Source organism: Mesoplodon densirostris, chromosome 13 (assembly GCF_025265405.1).
Source record: "Mesoplodon densirostris isolate mMesDen1 chromosome 13, mMesDen1 primary haplotype, whole genome shotgun sequence".
Taxonomy (NCBI): domain Eukaryota; kingdom Metazoa; phylum Chordata; class Mammalia; order Artiodactyla; family Ziphiidae; genus Mesoplodon; species Mesoplodon densirostris.
Genome location: NC_082673.1, coordinates 28,323,972 through 28,345,860, shown reverse-complemented (window position 1 = coordinate 28,345,860; position 21,889 = coordinate 28,323,972). Strand labels below are relative to the sequence as shown.

At 40.8% G+C, this 21,889-nt stretch overlaps 1 protein-coding gene across 1 annotated transcript; it reads right to left on the bottom strand.

The window, feature by feature from the left end:
* Nucleotides 1–12,069: 12,069 nt before the first annotated feature.
* On the bottom strand, nt 12,070–21,678 carry CA3 (carbonic anhydrase 3). The gene is made up of 7 exons (XM_060115839.1): nt 21,417–21,678; nt 20,475–20,672; nt 17,933–18,051; nt 16,135–16,227; nt 14,995–15,057; nt 13,988–14,143; nt 12,070–13,036 (listed from the first exon to the last, which is right to left on the bottom strand). Exons 1-7 carry the CDS (start codon nt 21,448–21,450, stop codon nt 12,917–12,919), a joined length of 783 nt encoding a protein of 260 aa, XP_059971822.1. The 5' UTR covers nt 21,451–21,678; the 3' UTR covers nt 12,070–12,916.
* Nucleotides 21,679–21,889: the final 211 nt, after the last annotated feature.

Here is a 21,889-nt window from a genome sequence, read left to right as displayed (position 1 = left end):
ACCTGCTACATCAAGGCACTCAGTAAATGGTGGCTATTCAGTTCACCCCAGACAGTGCTAAACCGTTAGAATATAATGTAATGAATGCAAAATTAAATACCTGGGCAAGGTTCAGGGAAACAAGAAGAACGAGCTTTCCGCAGCATGCACCTTTTTGTGGGGGGAGGGAGGAATGTTTGGGCTATGGAGAAGGCCATTCTAGCACACTTGCATATTTGTTTTTCTTATTAAGCTGAGCCACCTGAGGTTGGGAACTGTATCACATTATTCACCCTGAATCCTAGGTATCTATCATTTTTATCTGGCATGAGCCCCAGGACACAACTAGTAACTACCCAAGTAATGTTCTTTGAAATTATGAAGTTACTAATCCAAACGGAGGCAGTAGCAGTTGCTCTGTACAGAAGCCAGTCGGTTAACTAATAACATTGTGCTGAAATTAGACTTGGTTTTGAATCTAGGCTAATTTACTAGCACTCTGACCTTGGGCAAATTGCTTGGTCTTGCAAAGATTCAATTTCCTCATTTGAAAAACTAGGATAATGAAATTACCCACCTGCTAGAGTAGGCAAGGACTAATGTACATAATTTGTATAAAAGATTTAGCACAATGCCAATATTTAGAACTTGATAAATCCTAGTTATCATTACTACTATTATATGTTTTTTGAACTCCTGTTATGTGTTGACTATTTTTTAGGTACTATGTGGGCTGTAAAAACTGTAGTCATCCACCCATTCATTCATTCAAATCTGTCAAGTACTGTTATGTGCCAGGCTGCAGCACACGAGCTGCAGCCATGCACCAGATCCACAGAGTCCCTGCCTTCGTGGAACTTACATGGGGATGGATGGGGGTAGCATACAATAAATGAATAAGCAACAAGAAAAGTGAATTTCCAGTGAGATAATGAGTAATGGAGTGGATGTTATTGTAGGTGCAGTGGTTATGGTAGACCTATTGAAGGCAGTGGCATTTCTGGAACCATTAAGTAAAGATCCGGGGAAGGACATTGCAAGCAGAGGAAAAAGTAAATGTAAAGGCCCTGATCAAGGACATTTCTAGAACAGAAAACCTTGTGATGGGAGTATTGTGATCGAGGAAAAGAAGACAAGGAGGTGAAGTCAGAGGCAGGCAGGGGCAGCTACTCGCAGAGCCTTTCAGACCCTTCTCCCCGGGAAGAGTTTTATACTAATTGTGCAGGGAAGCCACCAGGAGGTTGGAAGGAAGGAAATGATACAAACTGCAATAATATAGTGTGCTTCAGAACTAAAAGGTGTTTAGAGATTATCTAGTCTGATTATTTATTTTATGGATGAGGAAATTGGTAGAGGTTCCCAGAATGCACTTGCTGTTCCCTCACTCCCTTGCCTTTGGCTATCTAACGATGACTTTTCACAAAAAGATTCAAACTCCTTTTCCTGACCCATCAAGCCACTTTAATCCTGGTTCTGGCTTCCTTCTTAGCCTCTGAGTCTCTTGACATTCTTCTACCGTAGGATGGGAGTCAGTATCACATAGTGGCCAAGAGCCCAGGTTTCCTGAGTTTGGATTCAGCTTCTACGACTTACCCTCTGCTCAGCCTTGGATGATTTATTTCACCTCCTCAAGCCTCAGTTTCTACATCCAAATGTAATAAGAGTACCTAGGGTTGTTGTGAGTGTTAGATGGGCTAATTCGTGTGATTTAGTCACATAAGCTAGCATGATGCCTGATGTGTTTAGCTGCTCCGTTAGGATTCTTGTTAGTGTAGCAGAGAGGCATAGAACTGTGCAGTGGGAATGAACTTTCTGAGAAGATGGACCTGAGTCCAGATTCTCGCTCTAACACTCACGTGCTGTGTTACCATCACCTTGAGTGAACTACACGATCCTTCTGAACTTTACTTGCTTTATTTGTTAATTAGGGGGAAATTCTAGGTCTGAAGCATTATGATGAGAACTAACATCTGGAAGATAAGCAGATATGGTTCTGGAACATTTCCTTTATTGAATAAATGGTATAATTATTATTATAGTACTTCCCATTGTAAAATCATGAATTGGCTTTTCTGTTTCTCTAACTTGGATGAAAAAACTCACATTTACTTAAGGAATATGTTTGGAGTTCCTACTCTTATAAAAAAAATAACAGTTTTGGAAATCTGATTATGCTGCAAGCATGATTCTGAAGGTTTTACACAGCCCTGAGGCATAGATGTAGGTCAGTTTGCCCCAGGTTGCCCCACTCTAGAGTTTGAGTACTTAGCCATGTGCTCTGTGGCCTCAAGGTGATATAGTAACAGTGCATTCGGATTATGCATGCATTACTATTCTGTAAAACAAAGTTATATCGACATACTTGTCATTTTTCAGGTTTCCTACCAATCACTAAAGTGGCAGGAGCTGGCACCAAGTATACATCTAATAAACAGATGAGTTCAACTTCCCTTAGTAAACTGCTTTTCAGACGTTTAAAAAGTTAGTTCCTAAGTGTGTCTTTTTCTTTCACTGGAAGCTAGTAACATTTCAACTTTTCTGTAGCAATTAAATCTATTTAATTTTTAAGAGTAGTTGGTGAATTCAAACATTGTTTCAATCAACTAGAACTAGAATGAGAATATTAAGTGAGACAATTACACTAAAAATGCAAATTATACATTTAAAATATTTTATGTTCCATGGCAGCTACCACACGTGGCACCATGAAGTATTCAATTTAATAAAAGTCCACCTTTTTCGGGCTTCCCTGGTGGCGCAGTGGTTGAGAGTCTGCCTGCTGATGCAGGGGACACGGGTTCGTGCCCCGGTTCAGGAAGATCCCACATGCCGCGGAGCGGCTAGGCCCATGAGCCATGGCCGCTGAGCCTGCGTGTCCAGAGCCTGTGCTCCGCAACGGGAGAGGCCACAACAGTGAGAGGCCCGCGTACCGCAAAAAAAAAAAAAAAAAGTCCACCTCTTCTTAGAACATTGGTTCTCACCTGGGGGCAAAACTGATGGTGTCTGGAGACATTTTGCTTGTCACAACTGATGGGGGGTTAGTGTGCTACTGGCATCCAGAAATGCTGCTAAACATCTTATAATGCACAGAACAGCCCCCTGTAACAAAGAATTACTCAGTCCAAAATGTTAATAGTACCATGATCATGAAACCCTGCCTTAAGAGTATCTGTGTGGTAACGCTTTTGTAAAAGTTATGTATGTATCCAGCAACACATGAGCCCTAGGAGAGTGCTTTGCCCATAATATGCTCTCACTCATTTGTGTTGGTTGGATTGGATAGAAAAACATAAAATCTCACGTCTGCACCTTACAATGATTGTTTATTCACTTTGCTTCAGCATATCTTCAATAATGCTTTTCTACCAAATCATGAGAGTTGGTTATGTTAGTAGTAACTTTATCACATGATTAAACTTCTCATTTGCTTATGAATCACCACCTTGAATGGGGAATTTTTGACTTCCTTTTAGTAACAAGAACAATCTAACTTTTCCATGCAAGGGGAATTATAGGCATGACAAGCAGTTTTTCCCCCTTATCAAGGACAGGAGTCAGGATTCACTGGTGTCATAAACTAGAGGCAAAACACACTTTCCCACCCCAAATTTTAAATTTGAATATATACTTTTAATGAGTTGTTGTTGTTGTTTTAGGCTGTTGGTTAGGGTGCCCTCAAGTGTCTCCATGTAGTTATGTCTTTTCCCCCAGTGAGAACCTTAGCCTTTAGCCGTCATTTCAAGAACAGGAGTAAAGTAAATTACTTTATGCTTCGAGAGCGTCACTCATGCCAGAATAGCCCTTGGAAACCTTAGATCCAGATAAGTTTGGTTTTCTGGAAACTGTCTTAAGAGCATACAAATGGGAAACCAGCACTTTTATAATCTTAAAATATATATGGGGCTTCCCTGGTGGCGCAGTGGTTGAGAGTCCGCCTGCCGATGCAGGGGACACGGGTTCGTGCCCCGATCCCGGAAGATCCCACATGCCGCGGAGCGGCTGGGCCCGCGAGCCATGGCCGCGGAGCCTGTGTGTCCGGAGCCTGTGCTCCGCAACGGGAGAGGCCACAGCAGTGAGAGGCCCGCGTACAGCAAAAAAAAAAAGAATAAAATAAATAAATATATATATATATATATATATATATATGGATAGGCCACAGGAAACAGAGATGGTTACATTTTATAATTCTGTAGTTTGCTCATTTTATACTTATCCAGGTTAATCCTAAGCAGAAATTAAGTTTCTTTTATGCAAGAAAAGATATCTTGAAAAAAAAAAAGACATCTTGAAAATTTTGGATGGCTAAATGAGGATTTGGGGATAAAAGAGAAGTAGTCCATAACCTAAAAATATTGCCCCTGATGTTGAAACTCCATAGCATTTCCATTATACTTCTTTGCTTCTTACTACGTATGTGCATTTTTTTTACCACTTCACAAAAGTTTTCTTTGTTTTACAAGCCACAACGTTTTCAGTTATTCCACACAAATTTTCTCCATATTTCTGAGTGCCTCTGCCTCTCTTTCCCTTCCTCCCCCTCCTCCTCCTCCTCCTCCTCTTCTTCTTCTTCTTCTTCTTCTTCTTCTTCTTCTTCTTCTTCTTCTTCTTCTTCTTCTTCTTCTTCCTCTTCTTCTCCTCCTCCTCCTCCCCCTCCAGCCCCTCTTCCTCCTCTTCCTTCTTCTTCTCCTTCTTCTTCTTCTCCTTCTTCTTCTTCTTCTTCTTCTTCTTCTTCTTCTTCTTCTTCTTCCTCTTCTTCCTTCTCTTTCTCTTCCTCTAGAGCATAGTGCCTTGTACAGAATACACACTTGAATGAATAAATTTCCATATTTTAAGGGACAGAAGGAATAGTATAGTAAATGTCCCTTGAGTTAACTTTGATATGATGAGATGCCTTTTTCTTTCTTCTTTTTCTTGTTTTTTTCTTTGGCCATCTTTGACTGAGCTAAAAGAGATTATAACCAGTTCAAAAAAACACCCAACCCAAGGTCAAAACTGGTCAGTCAAAACTGTGTGCTAGACTTCTCACAATTCACAGCAGGGCCTATTTGCACTATTTTCCTAACACGTGTGATAGAGTTATCCTTTCTACTTCTACACTCAGCTAATCCTCACTGGGTGAGACAGTGAATGCAACAGTGGCCCAGTGAGTGAGGTGAGGAATCATAGAACAGAGTGAAGTTGATTGGCTGACAGGAGACTGTCTAAGCTGGTCTTGTTAATGGTTGGCTCCAAACCAGCCACCTCCACACGCAATGCACACACCTTGGGGTGCACATGAAGGACCACTCCAGGCAGGAAAAAAAACCATGAGAATGTTTCTCTTAATAGCTATTTTTTCACTCCCTGAAAATTTCCACTTTATTTATATTTTATAACATATATAGCAATATAATACTGTGAGTATATAATTTATTTTTAAAAATTCTATATTGGGGGTTCATGTTCTAAAACTGAGCCCTAGTGGCTACATCATCCAAAAAGAGTCTGGAGTCCACTATTGGTCTAGAGGCCTAGGTGACCCAGGACCAGGTTTTGCAGGTCGCCTGTGCCCTTGGTTCAGCTATCTTTTCCTTCTTTCCAATTACACTGATATCACTATTTACCATGTATTTCATGCCCAGTGTGCTGGGCACCATGGCCATGCCCGATAAGGCCTTCCCCTCAGCAGTCACAGCCACATTTAGTACAATTTCTCTTGAGTAATGTTTGAAGGTGGACTCTTTCTTTTCATTTTTTTTCTCTTCCTTGATGCTTCCAGGTAGATCCTTGACCTACTTTTATTTCTTTTATACTCAACACATAATTGCTTTTGAAAAGCATGAAATCCTTTAAAGAAAAGGGCTTTTTTTAGTCACATGCAAATACTTTTAAAATTATATATCAAATATTGAATGCTTCTGCCCAGCTAAAACCATGACATTCTTAGCAAGCTGCAAACTTTCTTCTTTGCTCCTTGGGCTTATTTTATAATTCCTCTGAAACTCCCCACCCCTACAAGGGACTAATCAATGTTCCATATCAAGCTGCTAAGAACAAGAGGCTTAGTCACCTCACAATCTTGACAACAGGCCCTTTGTTAGAGAAAACAAACTAAAAGAAAGAAATTAGACCTCTGATGAAATATCATTAAAATACTTCTTTAAATTAAAAAAAAATTATAGAGGCAACCAGAGATTTACACTTCTAGTTATGAATTGAGCTACCAACTAGCATTCCCTATCCCCCCTCCCCACCTGTCAAAACAGAACTTGAGTTTGATTTCTGGTAAATTCACCACCACTGCCTGAGTAAATGTTTTTCTCAAAGAATCATCCACTATATTGTAAAGCTCCAGGTAGTAACTACAAGTGTGTGAGGATATATGTGGTGTATATGTCTGTGTTGTTTGTGGAGAGCAGGACATTTACCTGAATTGACCATCATTTGTTTGGTTGGGGTGGAACCTGTCAGTTGAAACTTTTTACTGAATTTTCAAAAGTATCATACTTTGCTCATTTCTGGCCATAACACAAGCATTTGAGTTAAAGACTTATCTTTATTATGTATGTGGAATTGCTATGAGCACAAAGGTGAATGAAATGGAGAACTAAAGTGACAAATGAGAAAATAAAGGCAAATTTATAAAAGTTCAAGCGCGAGCATGAATCGTGCCAGTTAGTATCACCAGAGCCCAATGTCACAGGCTCATTGCCAACTACCTTCAGTTTGCATATTAGAAGCATGGGTGCTAAGAGATAAATACTCTGGTAGAGAATCTTCTTTTATATCTCTTAAAATATTTCTCTTCTATACTCAGTTAAATTTGCAAATGATAAGGTTTGGATACATGTAAAACTTTTTCTCTTCTGGCACCCACACTCTCTGTACAGACAAGCCTGGGTGGCAGCAATGGAAACCCCTGCTTGTCTTCCAGATATCAGTCACTGACCTTCCTAGGATGAGGACATAGCTCCCACCAGCTCAGGAACTTAGACTGGCATTCATTATTTTAGGACTCTCACTGCCTCTTCCATCTGTCCATCTGTCCATCCACCCATCCATTCCTCCCTTCATTCAACAAGTACTTTTCCAGCACTGACTATGTTCCAGATAATTGTGCTAGGTACTGGGGCCTCTATAGTATAACAAGACAGAGAAAGTCCTTGCCCTCCTAAAATCTCCCTGCCCCCACTACTCATCACACTTACATACACACATGCACACACCGACTTACATTACAGATAGATTGATAAGTAATCTTGTTACTCTTAAAATTAATTCCTGGTACAAGAACCTGAGCCCTAGGTCTTCACTGGATGAAAGTTTCCGTATTGCTGACTGTCGAAATGCACCTTTTCCTGCTTAGTTCTCCGTTCTTCCCTGGGCTGGGCCCCACCCTTCCATCTTCTCTGCTTGGCTTGTACAGTCTGCCTATCCATGTCAGGCCCCTTCTCTGGGGTCCTGTGTTCCATTAAACCAATCACACACACAAGAGGGAGAAGTGTGAATTCTTTGAACCCAAGTTGCACTGTATTTTCAGACACTTCCATTTGTCATATACTTTCATGGGACTCAGTTGTCCTTGGGGGAATGACTTCCCTTGCACAAATGTGTTTGTGACCATCCAAATTTCAAATGAGCTGAGTGAGTATGATAGAAATGTACGGGCATGCTGAAACAGAATATGTACATTTAATGGCCAAAATATTTTTCCTGAGCTTCCAGGCTCTTCTACCTGGGAATAATTTAAATACAAGGGAGAATCTGATTCCTCATTTACTGCACAAAGTCAATTCTCACCTGGATAAAATTAGTTTTTAAATCACTGGGTTTTATGCTTCTGTAGTGCACTTGGTCCCCTGTGACCGCACTGTTACACTCACTCTTACTTCTGCTAATTATCTGTGATTATCCACCTTGTCGAGTTGTCAAGTGGTTGCCATTAAATGCCCTCAGATCTGAAGTAGTTAATTAGTTCTCTAGTCATTCCCTGGATCCTGGATTTTAAGCCTCGACTGTTTTATTTCCTTTTGTACAGTTGGAGCTGAGTTGCCCCCAAATGGATAAACTCATCCCCCAGGATGACTTGTGCATCTCATTCAGGATTCTGATTTTATGACATGCCTAGACAAGTCCCAAATTAATTTCAAGGCAAGAGACTTCCTGTACTTATGGTGAGGACAGATTTTCCACTTCACACAGCACTCTGAGCTACTCTATCCTGCCAACATTCCAAAGTCAGCAAAACAGAATGAACACCATAGTTCTCTCACCTCTCTATTTCGGTTTAGTTTCTGGATGTTTTGTTAATCATACATTTTCTCAGAAGGTCAGGTGTAGAGCTCTGGAATAGAAACTTCCTCCAGAAAATTTTCTGATCCTCCCCAAATCACCCCTTCTAACTTTGTGCTGGTTTCTAATGGAGACACAACTTGTTTTTGCTGCTGAAAAGTATCAGACAAGAGTTATCGCCATTGTTTTTAGAAACCATTTCCCCAATGCCAAGCACAGAGGGAACTCATTAGGGGAGCCCATTATGGTAACTAACTCCTTAGTCTTACCTCAATTGATAAGACATGGATTCATGACCTTACTCATAGAAACATCAAGAAAGAAATATGACTTTAAGTATTGAATAAGCCATTGGAATTTTTCTTGGTTGAAGTAAAATTAACTTACAGAAGATAATAGTTAACTGCTGTTGAGGGTTTTATTATGTCTGGAATAACTACTCTAAGAGGTTTACATATATTAACTCATTTAATACTTAACCCTCTGAGCAGGTACTTTTATCACTCCTGCCTCACAGATGAGGCACAGAGAAGTTAACTTGCTTGAGGCCACATATTGGGGGAGTGCTGTGTACCTTGTACCCAGGCCTCCAGAAGACTGAACAGGATTGTAAAATGTTCATTTCTCATTTGTCTCAGTTTTAGTGTACCAAATACTAACACACAGGCCTCACCTTTGGCTATTAAAATTATCTGAAAGGGGCTTCTCTGGTGGCACAGTGGTTAAGAATCCGCCTGCCAATGCAGGGGACACGGGTTCGAGCCCTGGTGAAGGAAGATTGCACATGCGGTGGAGCAACTAACTCGTGAGCCACAACTACTGAGCCTGTGCTCTAGAGTCTGCAAGCCACAACTACTGAAGCCCATGCAACTAGAGTCCGTGCTCCGCAACAAGAGAAGCCACTGCAATGTGAAGTCCGTGCACCGCAATGAAGAGTAGACCCTGATCTCTGCAACTAGAGAAAGCCTGCGTGCAGCAACGAAGACCAAATGCAGCCAAAAATTAATTAATTAATATTTTTTTTTAAAAAAGATTGACATTTGTTTTTAAAACAAAATTATCAGAAATATGTAAGACTCTCTCGCCATCTTTTCTGTTGCAGATGGATATTGGTGGTTAATATTGAACATTTGGGAAAAGGAAATAGGGTATTCAGGATTTAAAAATAAAAACCCTCATTGCTCTGTGAATGACATTTCATTTGTCATTTTTGTAATTATTTGGCTGTCATCTAGGGACCCAAGTGAAATTTTTTAAATGTGTTGCTGCCATCCAGTGATCTAAATGAAAATAACATGCAAACTTGATTTTGTCTTCTTATTTGCATTTTAAGTCTTTAAGTGCTACCTTAGGGGTCATTTTTAAAAAATCATTAAATCTTCATATAGTAAACTTGAAATTTTTAGAATTTCTAAAAATATGACATTTACAGTTTTTCTTACTTCTCACTTATTCTTTGTCTGCTAAAATAATGTATTTTGCTCATGTCCACAGTTCCTTTTTAATATCAAATAAGAGGGTATTAGAGGAGAAACTAAAATCGCATTAATTTTATTTATACATGGTATCTGATGTGGTTTTGGACCATATGCATTTCTTTTAGAACAATTTTATTTGTGCCAATTCTTATTTGAGTAACTGACATACTAATTTTTCACATCTATCCAAGCTTGTTTATAGTTGATCAATTTCACCCATATTTATTTAATTATGTAAATGATTATAGTTAGACACCAAAATCTTCAGTTTTACATGTTCTATGTAGAATACCTCCCATTCATCTACATAAGTATTCACTGATTGCACGTAAAGAATTTTGGGTCAGTAGTCCTGAATAGTTATTTACCTCTTCATAAATATATTCTGTCTCCCCATTAAAGGGGTAGGAATTATATACACCCTCTCAAAATGTAGCAATGCCCTATATTCAGTAAATTCTTATTGATGATGCCCCATTCATAGACTTTTAAGGATATAATCATCTGACTATTATAACACAAGTCATTCAAATTAGTTTCTGCCCTTTGCTGAAGTTTTAAAATATCTGAAATGATTATATCTGAAGAACAAAAGTTGGCAGATGTGGAAACATTTTTCACCACAGCAGCTCCTAGCCATGTCCCCTCTGTAGGCTGTGTATGCCTAAAATGTAATTGTTTGAAAGACTGTGCATGATCAGGAAAATTGTCCCTCCACTGAATAAAGACACAAGTGTGGTTTCAATATTCTAATGGACATTTATAATAATTCAGCACTTTGAGTTGCAGGGAGAAGTTGAGAGGAAGTTTTTTTTTTTTTTTAGATGTTGGGGTAGGAGTTTATTAACTTATTTATTTATTTTTGCTGTGTTGGGTCTTCGTTTCTGTGCCAGGGCTTTCTCTAGTTGTGGCAAGCGGGGGCCACTCTTCATCGCGGTGCGTGGGCCTCTCACTATCGTGGCCTCTCTTGTTGCGGAGCACAGGCTCCAGACGCACAGGCTCAGTAGTTGTGGCTCACGGGCCTAGTTGCTCCGCGGCATGTGGGATCCTCCCAGGCCAGGGGTCAAACCCCTGCATTAGCAGGCAGATTCTCAACCACTACGCCACCAGAGAAACCCCAGAGGAAGTTTTAAGTCGGGTGATAATTGTGATCATTGGCAATGACTTGGATGGGGGGCAGGGAATATATGTTCTACTGGAAGACTACCACCTGAAGCTAAAGAGATCATTTTCCAAGGACACCCAAACTGAATGAGATGAGCAAAAAACAGTATTAGTCTTAATCCTGTGTTGTTAAAGAAGATGAGTATTTGTCCTGGGTTCATCTATGTTCATGAAATCAAATGTTTGTTGAGTGCTTATCAAGTGCCAGATACCATACTAGGCAAAAAGGGGGACGTTAGTGTACAAGATTCATGTCTGTGCCCCAGTGGAGCTCATGGTCTAGGGAGATACCTTCTCTTGATTAGACATTTTCCCTTAAAACAGTTCCAGCCTTGTCCAGCCTGTGTAAGCTTGTGTAAGCACCACTGTAGCTAGAATTAAGTCATATGTTCCTCCACCACATAAGAGTGTACGTTGGGTACATTTTTACAGTGCTCCCAGCATTACCAAGTACCCTGAGAGAATCAGTTTTTGTATTACCACTAACTGATGAAGGCTCCACACCTCCTAATTTCAAGGGGTTTAATTAACACAACCAGTTTGCATTGACCAACCTGGTTTTACTTGACCCAACTGGTAAACCATTAAATAACATTAGCCTCCTAGGACTCTGTCACATGACTTGACTTCCAGCATTGCAGGACTCTCCTGACCCAATACCATTTTCATTCCTTAGGGTAATTCAGTTATTGCTGCTATTTTTTAAAGTAAGTTAACATATTAGCCAGTGATGTGATAAAAGATTTATCAAAGCCACTAACTGCAAAATTAGGCTTTATGTCTAAAGATATTTTTGAAGGTCTCAATGTATGGATTTTTGCAGTGTTAGACTGGTGTTACCTTGATGCACATTTAAAAAAAATAAGAGCATAAAGGCTACAGTCTGACTTGATTCCATGCCCCTAAGTTAGCAACCATGGTACTGGTTTGGACCCCAGAATCCTAAACCAACTTTGAGGCCTCTGGAAACTAGTCCACACTGTCAAATGTATGGCTACACATTCCTCTTCTGGTCTGCAATTTCCTCGGAAGGCCCCCAGTAATTGCTTCAGCTGCTCTACAAGGAATGTAACTTCCAACCCAACTCAGAATTTGAGTCACTTCAGTTATAAAAGCAAACTTACAATGTTCTCCCTCCTTAAAAAATACAACACTCAACTGTTTACATTCATGTCTTTATTAGTTTTGATGATCAGTACAACTGCTTTTACTTGAAGTGCAGGCATTCATTCCTGCATGTTCTAGGAATCACTAATCCCATGCTGAAATTAGAAAGATATCAGAGGCAGTTTTTATTTTAATAAGCATGCAAAGATAAAAGTAGTAAAATGAAAAATAAATGGCCCTCCTTCAGGTAAAGAAAAATATTAGGATAAAGTCAACATCTTTATGAAGAAAGCATTCAAATAATGGGTCAAATTTTTTTTAAAAAACTCCTAGTCCGTGTATTTTACTTTCATTGATAATCAAAACCAGGCAATCTTTACAGTACTTTAAATGTTCATAAGTGATGGACCTCTTATTGGTTTTATTGAAAGGTTAAAACACATCATCATCTCAGTTCTTGGTGTCCACAGTCATTTTAATTTCTGGCTTATGCTGAACTGCTATACCATCTTCACACACCTCTACCCCCACGTATATAATTACTCATTATTTCTTTAAGATGGATAACTCATAACATGAAAAGAGTAAACTGAAGTTCTGTGAAATTTAAGATGACACAAAAATGGTGCCCAACAGCCATTTTTCTCTACCTTTCCTCTTCCAACTGTTTCTTCTTCTTTGAAACCTTACTAGAAATGCTGTTTTTACAGGAAAGGTGATTATTTAAAAGGCCAAATGCTTTCATATTAGATCTTGTCAGTAGTTAATTCCGGTTTCTTGGTGATCACATCTCTCATCTTCATTGCTTGGTATGGAAAAGTGAAATATACTTGGAGTAAGAAGAACCAAAAGGAGGCAAGGAACCAAGCTCTGCATTGTCGGTTTCCTTTCCCGGAAGACGGCAAGCTCCAGCAGCCTCATTTGAAGGAGGCCTTCACTATCCTGCCTTTGACAGGCTGTGGAGGGCGCCAGTTCCTCACCAGGGGCACCGGGGGCTCATTTTCCGCGCTGGAGTAGAGGCTACGCAGCTTGGCCATCTGCAAGGGGCGAGGGAAGGCTGTCAGCGTGACATTCGGACCAAGTGGACACATTAAGCGCGTGACAGTTAGAAATCGCCAGCTTTCTAAACAAGCAAACTACAAAACTTGTCTCCAACGTCCAGTGAGAGTTATTTGGTTCTGAGTAACAAAAACCTTTTTTTTAAAAAAAAAAAAATTGTAAAAACACTTTTCTTCCTTTTATACAGGATCACCATACCCTCTGGTCAAAACCTTTTCCTCCTGAATTCTGGAACAATTATTTTAATTCGACAGATCAGTATGAAATCTATCCCTTATGTAGGAGTGGAAGACAGTGCAAATAATAAGCTCAACTGGCCCTTCATTGCATAAGTTAATGAAGTCAATGTACATGAACACTTAGAAGGGAGGTCTGAGGAGAGAGGCCGAAGGTATTGAAAGCAGACAGACTGGAGCTGCAATCTCAGATCCTGCCCTTGGCTGTGTGATCATGAGCAAACTGCTTAACCTATCTGAGCCTCAACCTATTTAGCTGTAAAACTGGGGAACCAGTATACACCTCACAAAGATGTTCAATCCCTTCCACCAGCATCTTCTCCCCAGGCCTGTATTTACCATTCCATCTCCTAAACAGGGCTCAGTATTTGGGAGTTCTCCAAATTAGCAAAGTCTAACTCATATGGATCTGTACCCTTCCGTGTTTCTAGAGCACAAACTTGGGCATTGTTCAGCATCACCACCACCTTTAATTGTTTTTGCATTTAGCCTGGTACCCTTTGGAAGTTGAGTTTTATTAAGTTAAACAGCCTGATCGTCATTAACCGGGGCAAACTATGAAGTCTCCAGTCGCAGCGCTGTTTGGTAAGCATCTACTGCTTTATATTTTCAGTTTAGCATCTGTATCTCACAGAGCCTGCCGGCCACGGTAAGTCAGCGTGCTCTCAAGGCCGGTCCGCGGCCGCCGCTCACCTGTTCGTGGCTCACGGTGATCGGCTCCTTCAGCAGGAGCCACACGATGCACTCCTCGCAGGGAGGCGTGGTGAAGGAGCCATGGTAGGTCCAGTAGTCTCGGCAGGCGGGGAACAGGCAGGACGGGTCGAATTTCGGGAAGGGCGCCTCCTTGCCCTGGGAGACAGCGGGACCCAGCGCGGTGAGCGGGCGCATGCGCATCGCCTGCCGCAGCGTCTCACCGTTTGGGGAGAATGGATTTCAAATGCAACAGAGAAAACAGAGCTTGTGAACAAGTACGTGCCTTTCAGAAATAAAGGGCAGATGGGGGAGGCCGGTTTGCATGGTATGACTTTGCCACAGTCAATTTTATTCCTTATTCACTCTAGGTAGCACTGTAAATCTATCATTTCTCAAGAAAAAGGACAAACATTCTAAACTGTAACAGAAATATTTCATACAAGTTAATGCTGTGGTTCTCGATGATGCAAAACAGGCTTGCATTTTTATTGAGTATCATACTCAGGATACTTACTTTCTCTGGTGGTAAAACTATAAAGCGTTTGATTAGAACAGAAAGAATTAAAGTGAGTCTGCTAAGTAGAAGAATCTACTGTTAAGATTTAAAATATACAGGTGCCACCCAGGAGAGAAAGGAAAACACTAGGACCCAAACATTTAGTACCTCTGCATGTGTGTAAGTGTGTGTGTGTGTGTGTGTGTGTGTGTGTGTGTTGGGCAAGGGAACACCACTCAACTTCTCTCTCAAACACTTCGTTAAAAATGTAGTTATCTGACAGGTTGACTATGAAGATTAAATAGACTTATATATGTGAAACTGCTCTAAAAACTATAAACCATAAAAATATACATACAAATATAATAGCATTTGCTTTCATATGTATGCTTAGCATATTCATCAAACTTACTAACAGATTTTATGTGAAAGAAATACACTTGAAAATGTAAAAAGAAAAAATTGACATACCCTGCTTTTATGTTCTGGGAGGGAAAATGATTTTTTTTACCTTCGTCTTAATTTTGTCCAGCGCATCAAGTAGCAGCTGGAACTCGCCTTTCTCATGTCCTATCTGTAAAAAAAAAAAAAAGAAAAAAAAGAAAAGAAAAAGAAAACCAACAACTATATTTTTCTCTTCTCCATAATTTAGGATTGTCTTAAAAACTAATTTTAATCCATCCATCTACCACTAGTGTTTATAAATCTGTCAGAATATCTTGTACTAAGCAAAAACATAAGTTTATTTCCCCCCCCAAGATTTTAGAGTATATATTTTCTGAACTAAACTTGGACTCCAGGCCTCTGAAGTACAAAACCACAAATTACATGTTGGTTTACATCTATGTCCTTGACCTTCTCTGTGAAGTCAGTCTACTTTTATTTTTAATAGAATTAGAGCTAGGATGGACTCAATGTATCTAAAACTATACTCGTTGTCTTTCTGCTCAGACCCACTCCACTTCCTGTAGTACTGTGTTCAAGCACTGAAAATGACCCAATGAATTCAGAACATAAAACAAATTAGGTCATTCAAAAAGAAAGAAGCTAAATTTTCACCTCTGGCTTAAAATCTAGATTATGTTAGCACTAAATTCATGTGTTAATGACACTAAGTCCTCTCTAAACCAAGGCTGGCTCAACAACACACACATTCCATGTGCTATCTTAGCCTGGGATCATGTGAGTGGTGGCCACCCTAAGCCGAGTGGATGTCCAGCCAGGGACTCAGCATCACAGACGTTCCCAGCAATGGCTTTTCTGGTTTCCACTGCGATTGACGTGGAGTAGCAGGAAAGGGTAATGAACAATGCCGCCCTTGCCCTCACTGCCACTGAGATAAGCTCCTTCAAAGGCTCCATCTCCACTGCCCCTACACACACACCACACACATACACACACGCACACACACACATACATCCTGAATCTTGGGAAAACTTAGAAGTGCTAGGGTTGCTGAAGTATGGCAAAAGTTACTCTCCTAATGGAGAGCAAAAAATTTTGAGCTGATCTTAACAGAAATATCTTGACTAGTTGAATGAATACTGAAATTCATTCCTCTCTCCCCTTTAAATAAAAGGAGGGAGTAAAACTTAAGCATTGATAAGGAACTAAACTTTGAAAAAAAATATATGGTCAATTTTTACCTTACCTTCAGAAAAATTCCAACCACAGCTACTCCATCAGGTTGCTTCAGAGCACTTGCAAAACTGTTATACTTTGAATTCCAGTGAACCAAATGAAGCTGAAACCATAGAACAGAGGTTATGAGGTAAATTCCTAAAATAAGGAAATAAGTATAAAATTATTCACAATAAACCCAATAATTATACAGTCTAAGGTTGCTGAACACTCTCACAGAAGTTGACAGAATTCTAAAAATTAACATGCAATATTTTGGTAAGACTTTTAATGGTTCAAATTAAAAGTTATGATAGGTAGAATCGGTGAAATCTGAACTTTCGTTAAACCAATTCAAAATATTATTTTAGTTGTGTATAACATTAGTCCTTTTTCTGGCCAAATCAAACAGTGAAACACAGAGTTACAAACAGGAATCTGCTAACATTCTAAAGTCACAATTAACTGGGAAGTAGGAGAGGAAACATAAGGGGACAAATTCTTACGTGTCTTCATGCCTCTCTCCTTTCAGCAACAAATGGTCTAGAACCGAGTGGTAACCTTACCTTAATAATGTTAAGGTGATAACATAGACATTAGTTAAATTAGTCAAAATTTTCACATTGCGTTATATAGAATGGCAAGAGAATACAATAGTTCATGGCAATTTAGAAGTATTTTATTCAAGACCCAAAGTGTGAGATAATCCCACATGTAAAGACCAAACTGCAAGCCTTGCCCACATTTGTAAGGAATATACTAAACTTTCCCCATTTGTGGGGGAAGATGTCTGGAGGGCATTCTCAATTAATTTATCCTGCCACTGGCTGTCTAGATGGGCTGTAGAGAAATGATCACAGGGAAGTACTTCGGGTCTCCTATAGTTTAGTTCAACTGTTTAGTCAAATTTAGTTAGGCTGCCTAATGATGCTGCCTAAGAGAGTGTCCACAAGTGGCTCCAAGGTTTCTGTCTCAGCTCCTATGGTTGACCAGAGTCTGCCTCTGGAAGAGTCTGGCAGTACAAATGGAATTATCCTCACCTCCAGGGCATTTGTCACCCCTTATAGGCTTGGCTTTATACAGAGAACATGCAGGAGGCTTGTCTTATTTCCTTGTAATTTGATGCCTTCCTTTAATGGGTTAACTGGACCAGAGAGTAGTATTTGTTCATATTAAATTGTGTGTATCTATATCTAGCTATCTCTGTATAAGTACATATGTACATATAAAAGCATACACACACATATGCACACCCTTCATTAAGAGACTAGAGCATGAGCGTTAGCCAGAATTACTAAGTGCTATTTTTAAAGCACCACAGTCTTGTAAAAGAGGCAGCTTAGAGCACTGGGCAGGATGATGAACTATGAAGCCAATCAGCATAAGGTAGAGCACAGGTCTAGAACTCATGCGCTGTGTGACTTTGTTATGTAACCTTCCTGTGCCTCAGTTTCCTTGTCTGTAGCCCATCTCATAGGGTGCTGAGAGGATCAAATGAGTTAGTGCTTGTAGGCACTTAATAAGTATTAGCTACCATTATCTTTTCAGTTCCAGTCAGGTCCCTGGCTTTTTAAAGATTATTATTATTAAGCTGCTATCCAATTTCTAAATACAACCTTGAAATTCTTCATGCATGACACTAACTCACCTACACTCTCTTAACTGTCTAACCTAGAATGTTTGGCAGCTTCAGTTTATGCTAAACTATAGCAGCTCTTTTCATAACTACAGGCTTGAAGCAAATGCATGGGATGCTATTCTGTCATTATCGTTCAGTTTTCAGTTTTCACTGGGTGAGATCCAGAGTGGGTAACGGCAATTCCTCCTACCTCCGCTGCATACTTGACTCCATCCACGCTGTGCTCAGAGCCGTGATCATCCGAGGAGCCCCAGTGAAGATGAAACTGGCGAAGCCGGTAGGGTGCAGTGAGAGGACCACCTCTCAGCACTGTGATTCAGAGAAGCTAGGTCAGCAGTGAACTCACGCTTCTTTTACAGAGAGCCCTGCTTTAAACAGCCCTTATAGCCTAAGCTTTATGGGCTGCACTGATGGTGCCATTCCCAAGCACACTGGTCTCTTTCTCACAAATTCAAGTCTTGGGCTGTATCAAAATAAATGCTTTCGGGCTTCCCTGGTGGCGCAGTGGTTGAGAGTCCGCCTGCCGATGCAGGGGACACGGGTTCGTGCCCTGGTGTGGGAAGATCCCACATGCCGCGGAGCGGCTGGGCCCGTGAGCCAGGGCCCTGAGCCTGCGCGTTTGGAGCCTGTGCTCCATAATGGGAGAGGCCACAGCAGTGAGAGGCCCGTGTATCGCAAAAAAAAAAAAAAAAAAAAAAAAAAAAGCAAAATAAATGCTTTCTCTTCTCTGTCCTTCTGATTTTGTTTTCTTGTTTTATTATGTTTTTAATGTCAATTTAACATGTATGTAAATAAAATTAAACAGGAGATGGGCAATGAAAACAAGCAAAGCACAGGTCTGTTGTGTGGTGCATTGGAGAGAACAGGGTAGCTGAGAGCCAGGCAGACTTACGTTCCAATCCCGGCCCCACCCCTTGCTAGTTGTGTGATTGCAGGCAAATTGCTAAACTCCTCTGAACCCGTTTCTGCATCTCTCTGAAGGTGATAATAATACTGACCTTTCAGAGCTGCTGTGAGGATTAAATGAGATTAAGGGCTTTAAACTCTTCATCACAGTGCCCAGCACAGTCATCACTGAACAAATGTGAATTCCTTCTCCATGCCTTGCCTCACTACACTTTTCTTCAGTACTACAGGCAAGAGCTCTCATCCACGTCTAATTCAGACTGTGTTTGCTCAAATGAGATGAAATGGAAAATTCAGAAGTTTCCCAGGGAATCAATCAATGTAGACCCCTAAACAAGATGATTCTCCATAGCATGAATGTGAGTTTGCTGTCCAAATACCTCAACCTGGCACTTAACTTGGTTTCACTTCATTCAGCCTGGGGAGTGATTTAGAAGTTGAAATATTTTCTAAAGGATATTGGAAACTATACAGAAACCCTAAAATCAAAATTTAGCAACATAAGCTAGTTCAAAATAGAATTCAGAGGGTAGCTATTCTAGAAAAGATTGACCAATTGTTGGGGCTGAAATGACACACTGAAAGCCATAGTATAGGTCTAAAACAATAGAACAAGGCTTATATAAGCATGGTCATGTAGGAATGAGTGGTTTGATTAACTGCATTTTTTCTATCCAACCACTAGGAACAGTTATTATTTGTTCATATGAGTCCAATTTATTAGGATGAATTATATGAAATTGTCAATAGTCAATCATGTTTGCTTACAAAAAGTCATTTTCATGTGATCCAACCTAACAGATACTGTTTAATTTTGTTACTAATCCTTCAGAATGGAACTTGATTTAAATGGAAAAGAGAAAAAAAGTAGCAGATACCAACGAGATTATTGTTTAAGAAAATATATTTTTATGATATTTCTTACCTGGAAACTGCTAGTAGGTAGAAATTATAACTATTACTCTTTAATTACAACATCATTGAGAATATCATTCCTATACATCAGTAAGGATAATTTTAAATTTTTTTAAAAATGTGGTTATAGGAAAATGTATTACTGTATATCAAGCACCAAAATGCTAAAGGTAGATTCTTACTTCATTCACAGTGAAATAAAGCATTTCTAATTAGCTGTCTTTTATGTCATTGATTTGCTTAATAGTGTAGGTGAAATAAAGAGATTTCTTTAAACATGAGATTTTTCATTTTCACACAAATACAAATCACAACTCAAGGAGAAATTGTCAGATTCTTCAAAAACACTCACCAAAATGATTAGTCAGATGAACCCCACTGAAGCACTGAAGGCAAGTCTTCTTGATTCATACAGTGGGTCTACTCTGTCCCCTGGATTGGCCCCTACCCATACAGCAGAGGAAGAGAGTACCTACTTGGTTTCTTTGCTATGTTCCTTGCTCTGTAGAATGGAATCTGTGCCACTTTTGGGACTGGGAGCCTTGCTCTCCAGGCCTTGGTTAGGAAGTAGAAAACCCCCCAGGTGTAGACCATCAGAGCCTGAAGAACACTCATTTGGACTCATTACCATCACCTCCCTATCAAGCTTCATTTCAGGAATGCATTGCCAACTTTTAGCTTGGGCATGAGGCCATTTTGTAGCAGGCTGGGTGACCAGGATTAGAGAGTGAGACATTCCTCTTCTATGTATAAATATAATTCTTCAAGACTAGAGCAAAGTCAAATGTCATCTCCTTTTTCAGAGAAGTGCCCCCCGCTTCCCACCAATTCTGTTGCTGTGCCATAAATCACATTTTGTCAATATGGACATTGAAAATAGTCACGTGCCTCTACCTAAGTGTGATACTTACTTGACCTGTCATAAGAATCATCAAACACAACCCTGCAGGTCTTCCCATTGTTCAGGATGGTCTTGGCAGAGCCGGGGTCATAAGTTGCTGACCATGGCTTCAGGGAAGGGTCGTGCTTGATGTCTTTAGTGTGCAATTCAATGGGCGACTGGTTGTCTCCCTTGGCAATCGGGTAAAGTTCATGCCAGTGGTCAGGACCTGGGAAATCAAATTGAGGGGATTTATTTATTTGGTGGCACAATCCAAGCCCTCTTTCTAAGTGACTAAACCAGCAAAATACACAGAGGCTAGCCAGTGATTATGAAAAGGTCTTGAATATCAGATTGGGCAATACAAGGCTTAGTGTTTAAGACCTGTTCATAGTTTTGTTAATAGTGTACCTGGAGACTGTATTTAACTCCATGTATTTCCTCAAATTTTCCATGTATTTGCTCAAGTATAGCCTCAAAGCCTTATTTTTGAAGTGGACTTCATCACATGTTTTACCAATGCCATCTTCTGTCATAGAGCTGGAATAAAATAACACTGACCTTAAGTAGATTTCAGAGCATATCCATATTCCTTTTCCCATGGGTAGGCAACAGCTGCAGGCAGAGCAGCTTAGACCAATACCAGGCTCAGAGAGGTTAAGTGCTTGCCCAGTATCATGGAGAAGGGGACAGTGAGAACTGGCCCTCGGTGGTCTGACTTCTCCGTCAGAGGCACTGTGATCTGGGCTAGTTACCAAACCTCTCTGCGCTTGAGTTTCCTCCGATGGGTGTACTAACAGCTCCACACCACGGAGAACTAAATCAGATATAAAGTAAAAGGGTCAGCCGTGTTTGGCACTCGGGAAGTGCCCGGTAAATGTTAGTTTCCATCGACTCCACCGCACTTGCTGGAGTCGCGCACTTTCTGAGCAGCACCATCCCGGACTGACCGGGAGCCGCTGCCCCCACTCACCGTTGTGGTCGGCGTAGCCCCACTCCTTGGCCATGGTCGTTTTCTTGGGCGCTGGACGGCTGCTGCCTTCTCTCCTCCGCCGCGCACAGTCCCCGCGAGCCCTCACCTTTTATATAGGTCCCTCCACACTTGCATGGCCTTATTAGGTCAGCGACGGTGGGGTGGGGGGCTAAACAGGATTGGGGTGGTATTTGGGAGGCGGAGTGGGGAAGCCAATGAATTCCAAGAGCTGGACAGCTGTCGGGGTGGGGGGAGATGGGCGGAGGGCATCCTTCCCCTCCCTCCCCTCCCCCTCCCCCTCCCCTCCCCTCCCCTCTCCCTGGAAGCGCTTCTTCTGGCCCTTCTATTCCTCCCTCCCGGCTCCTAAAGCTGCACGGCTCTCTAACCCCGCGCGCAGATGTGCAGAAGTGCCGGCGACTTTTGCCTCCTCCGCTCCTCCCTCCCTCCCTCCTCCAAGCTTTTTTTTTTTTTTT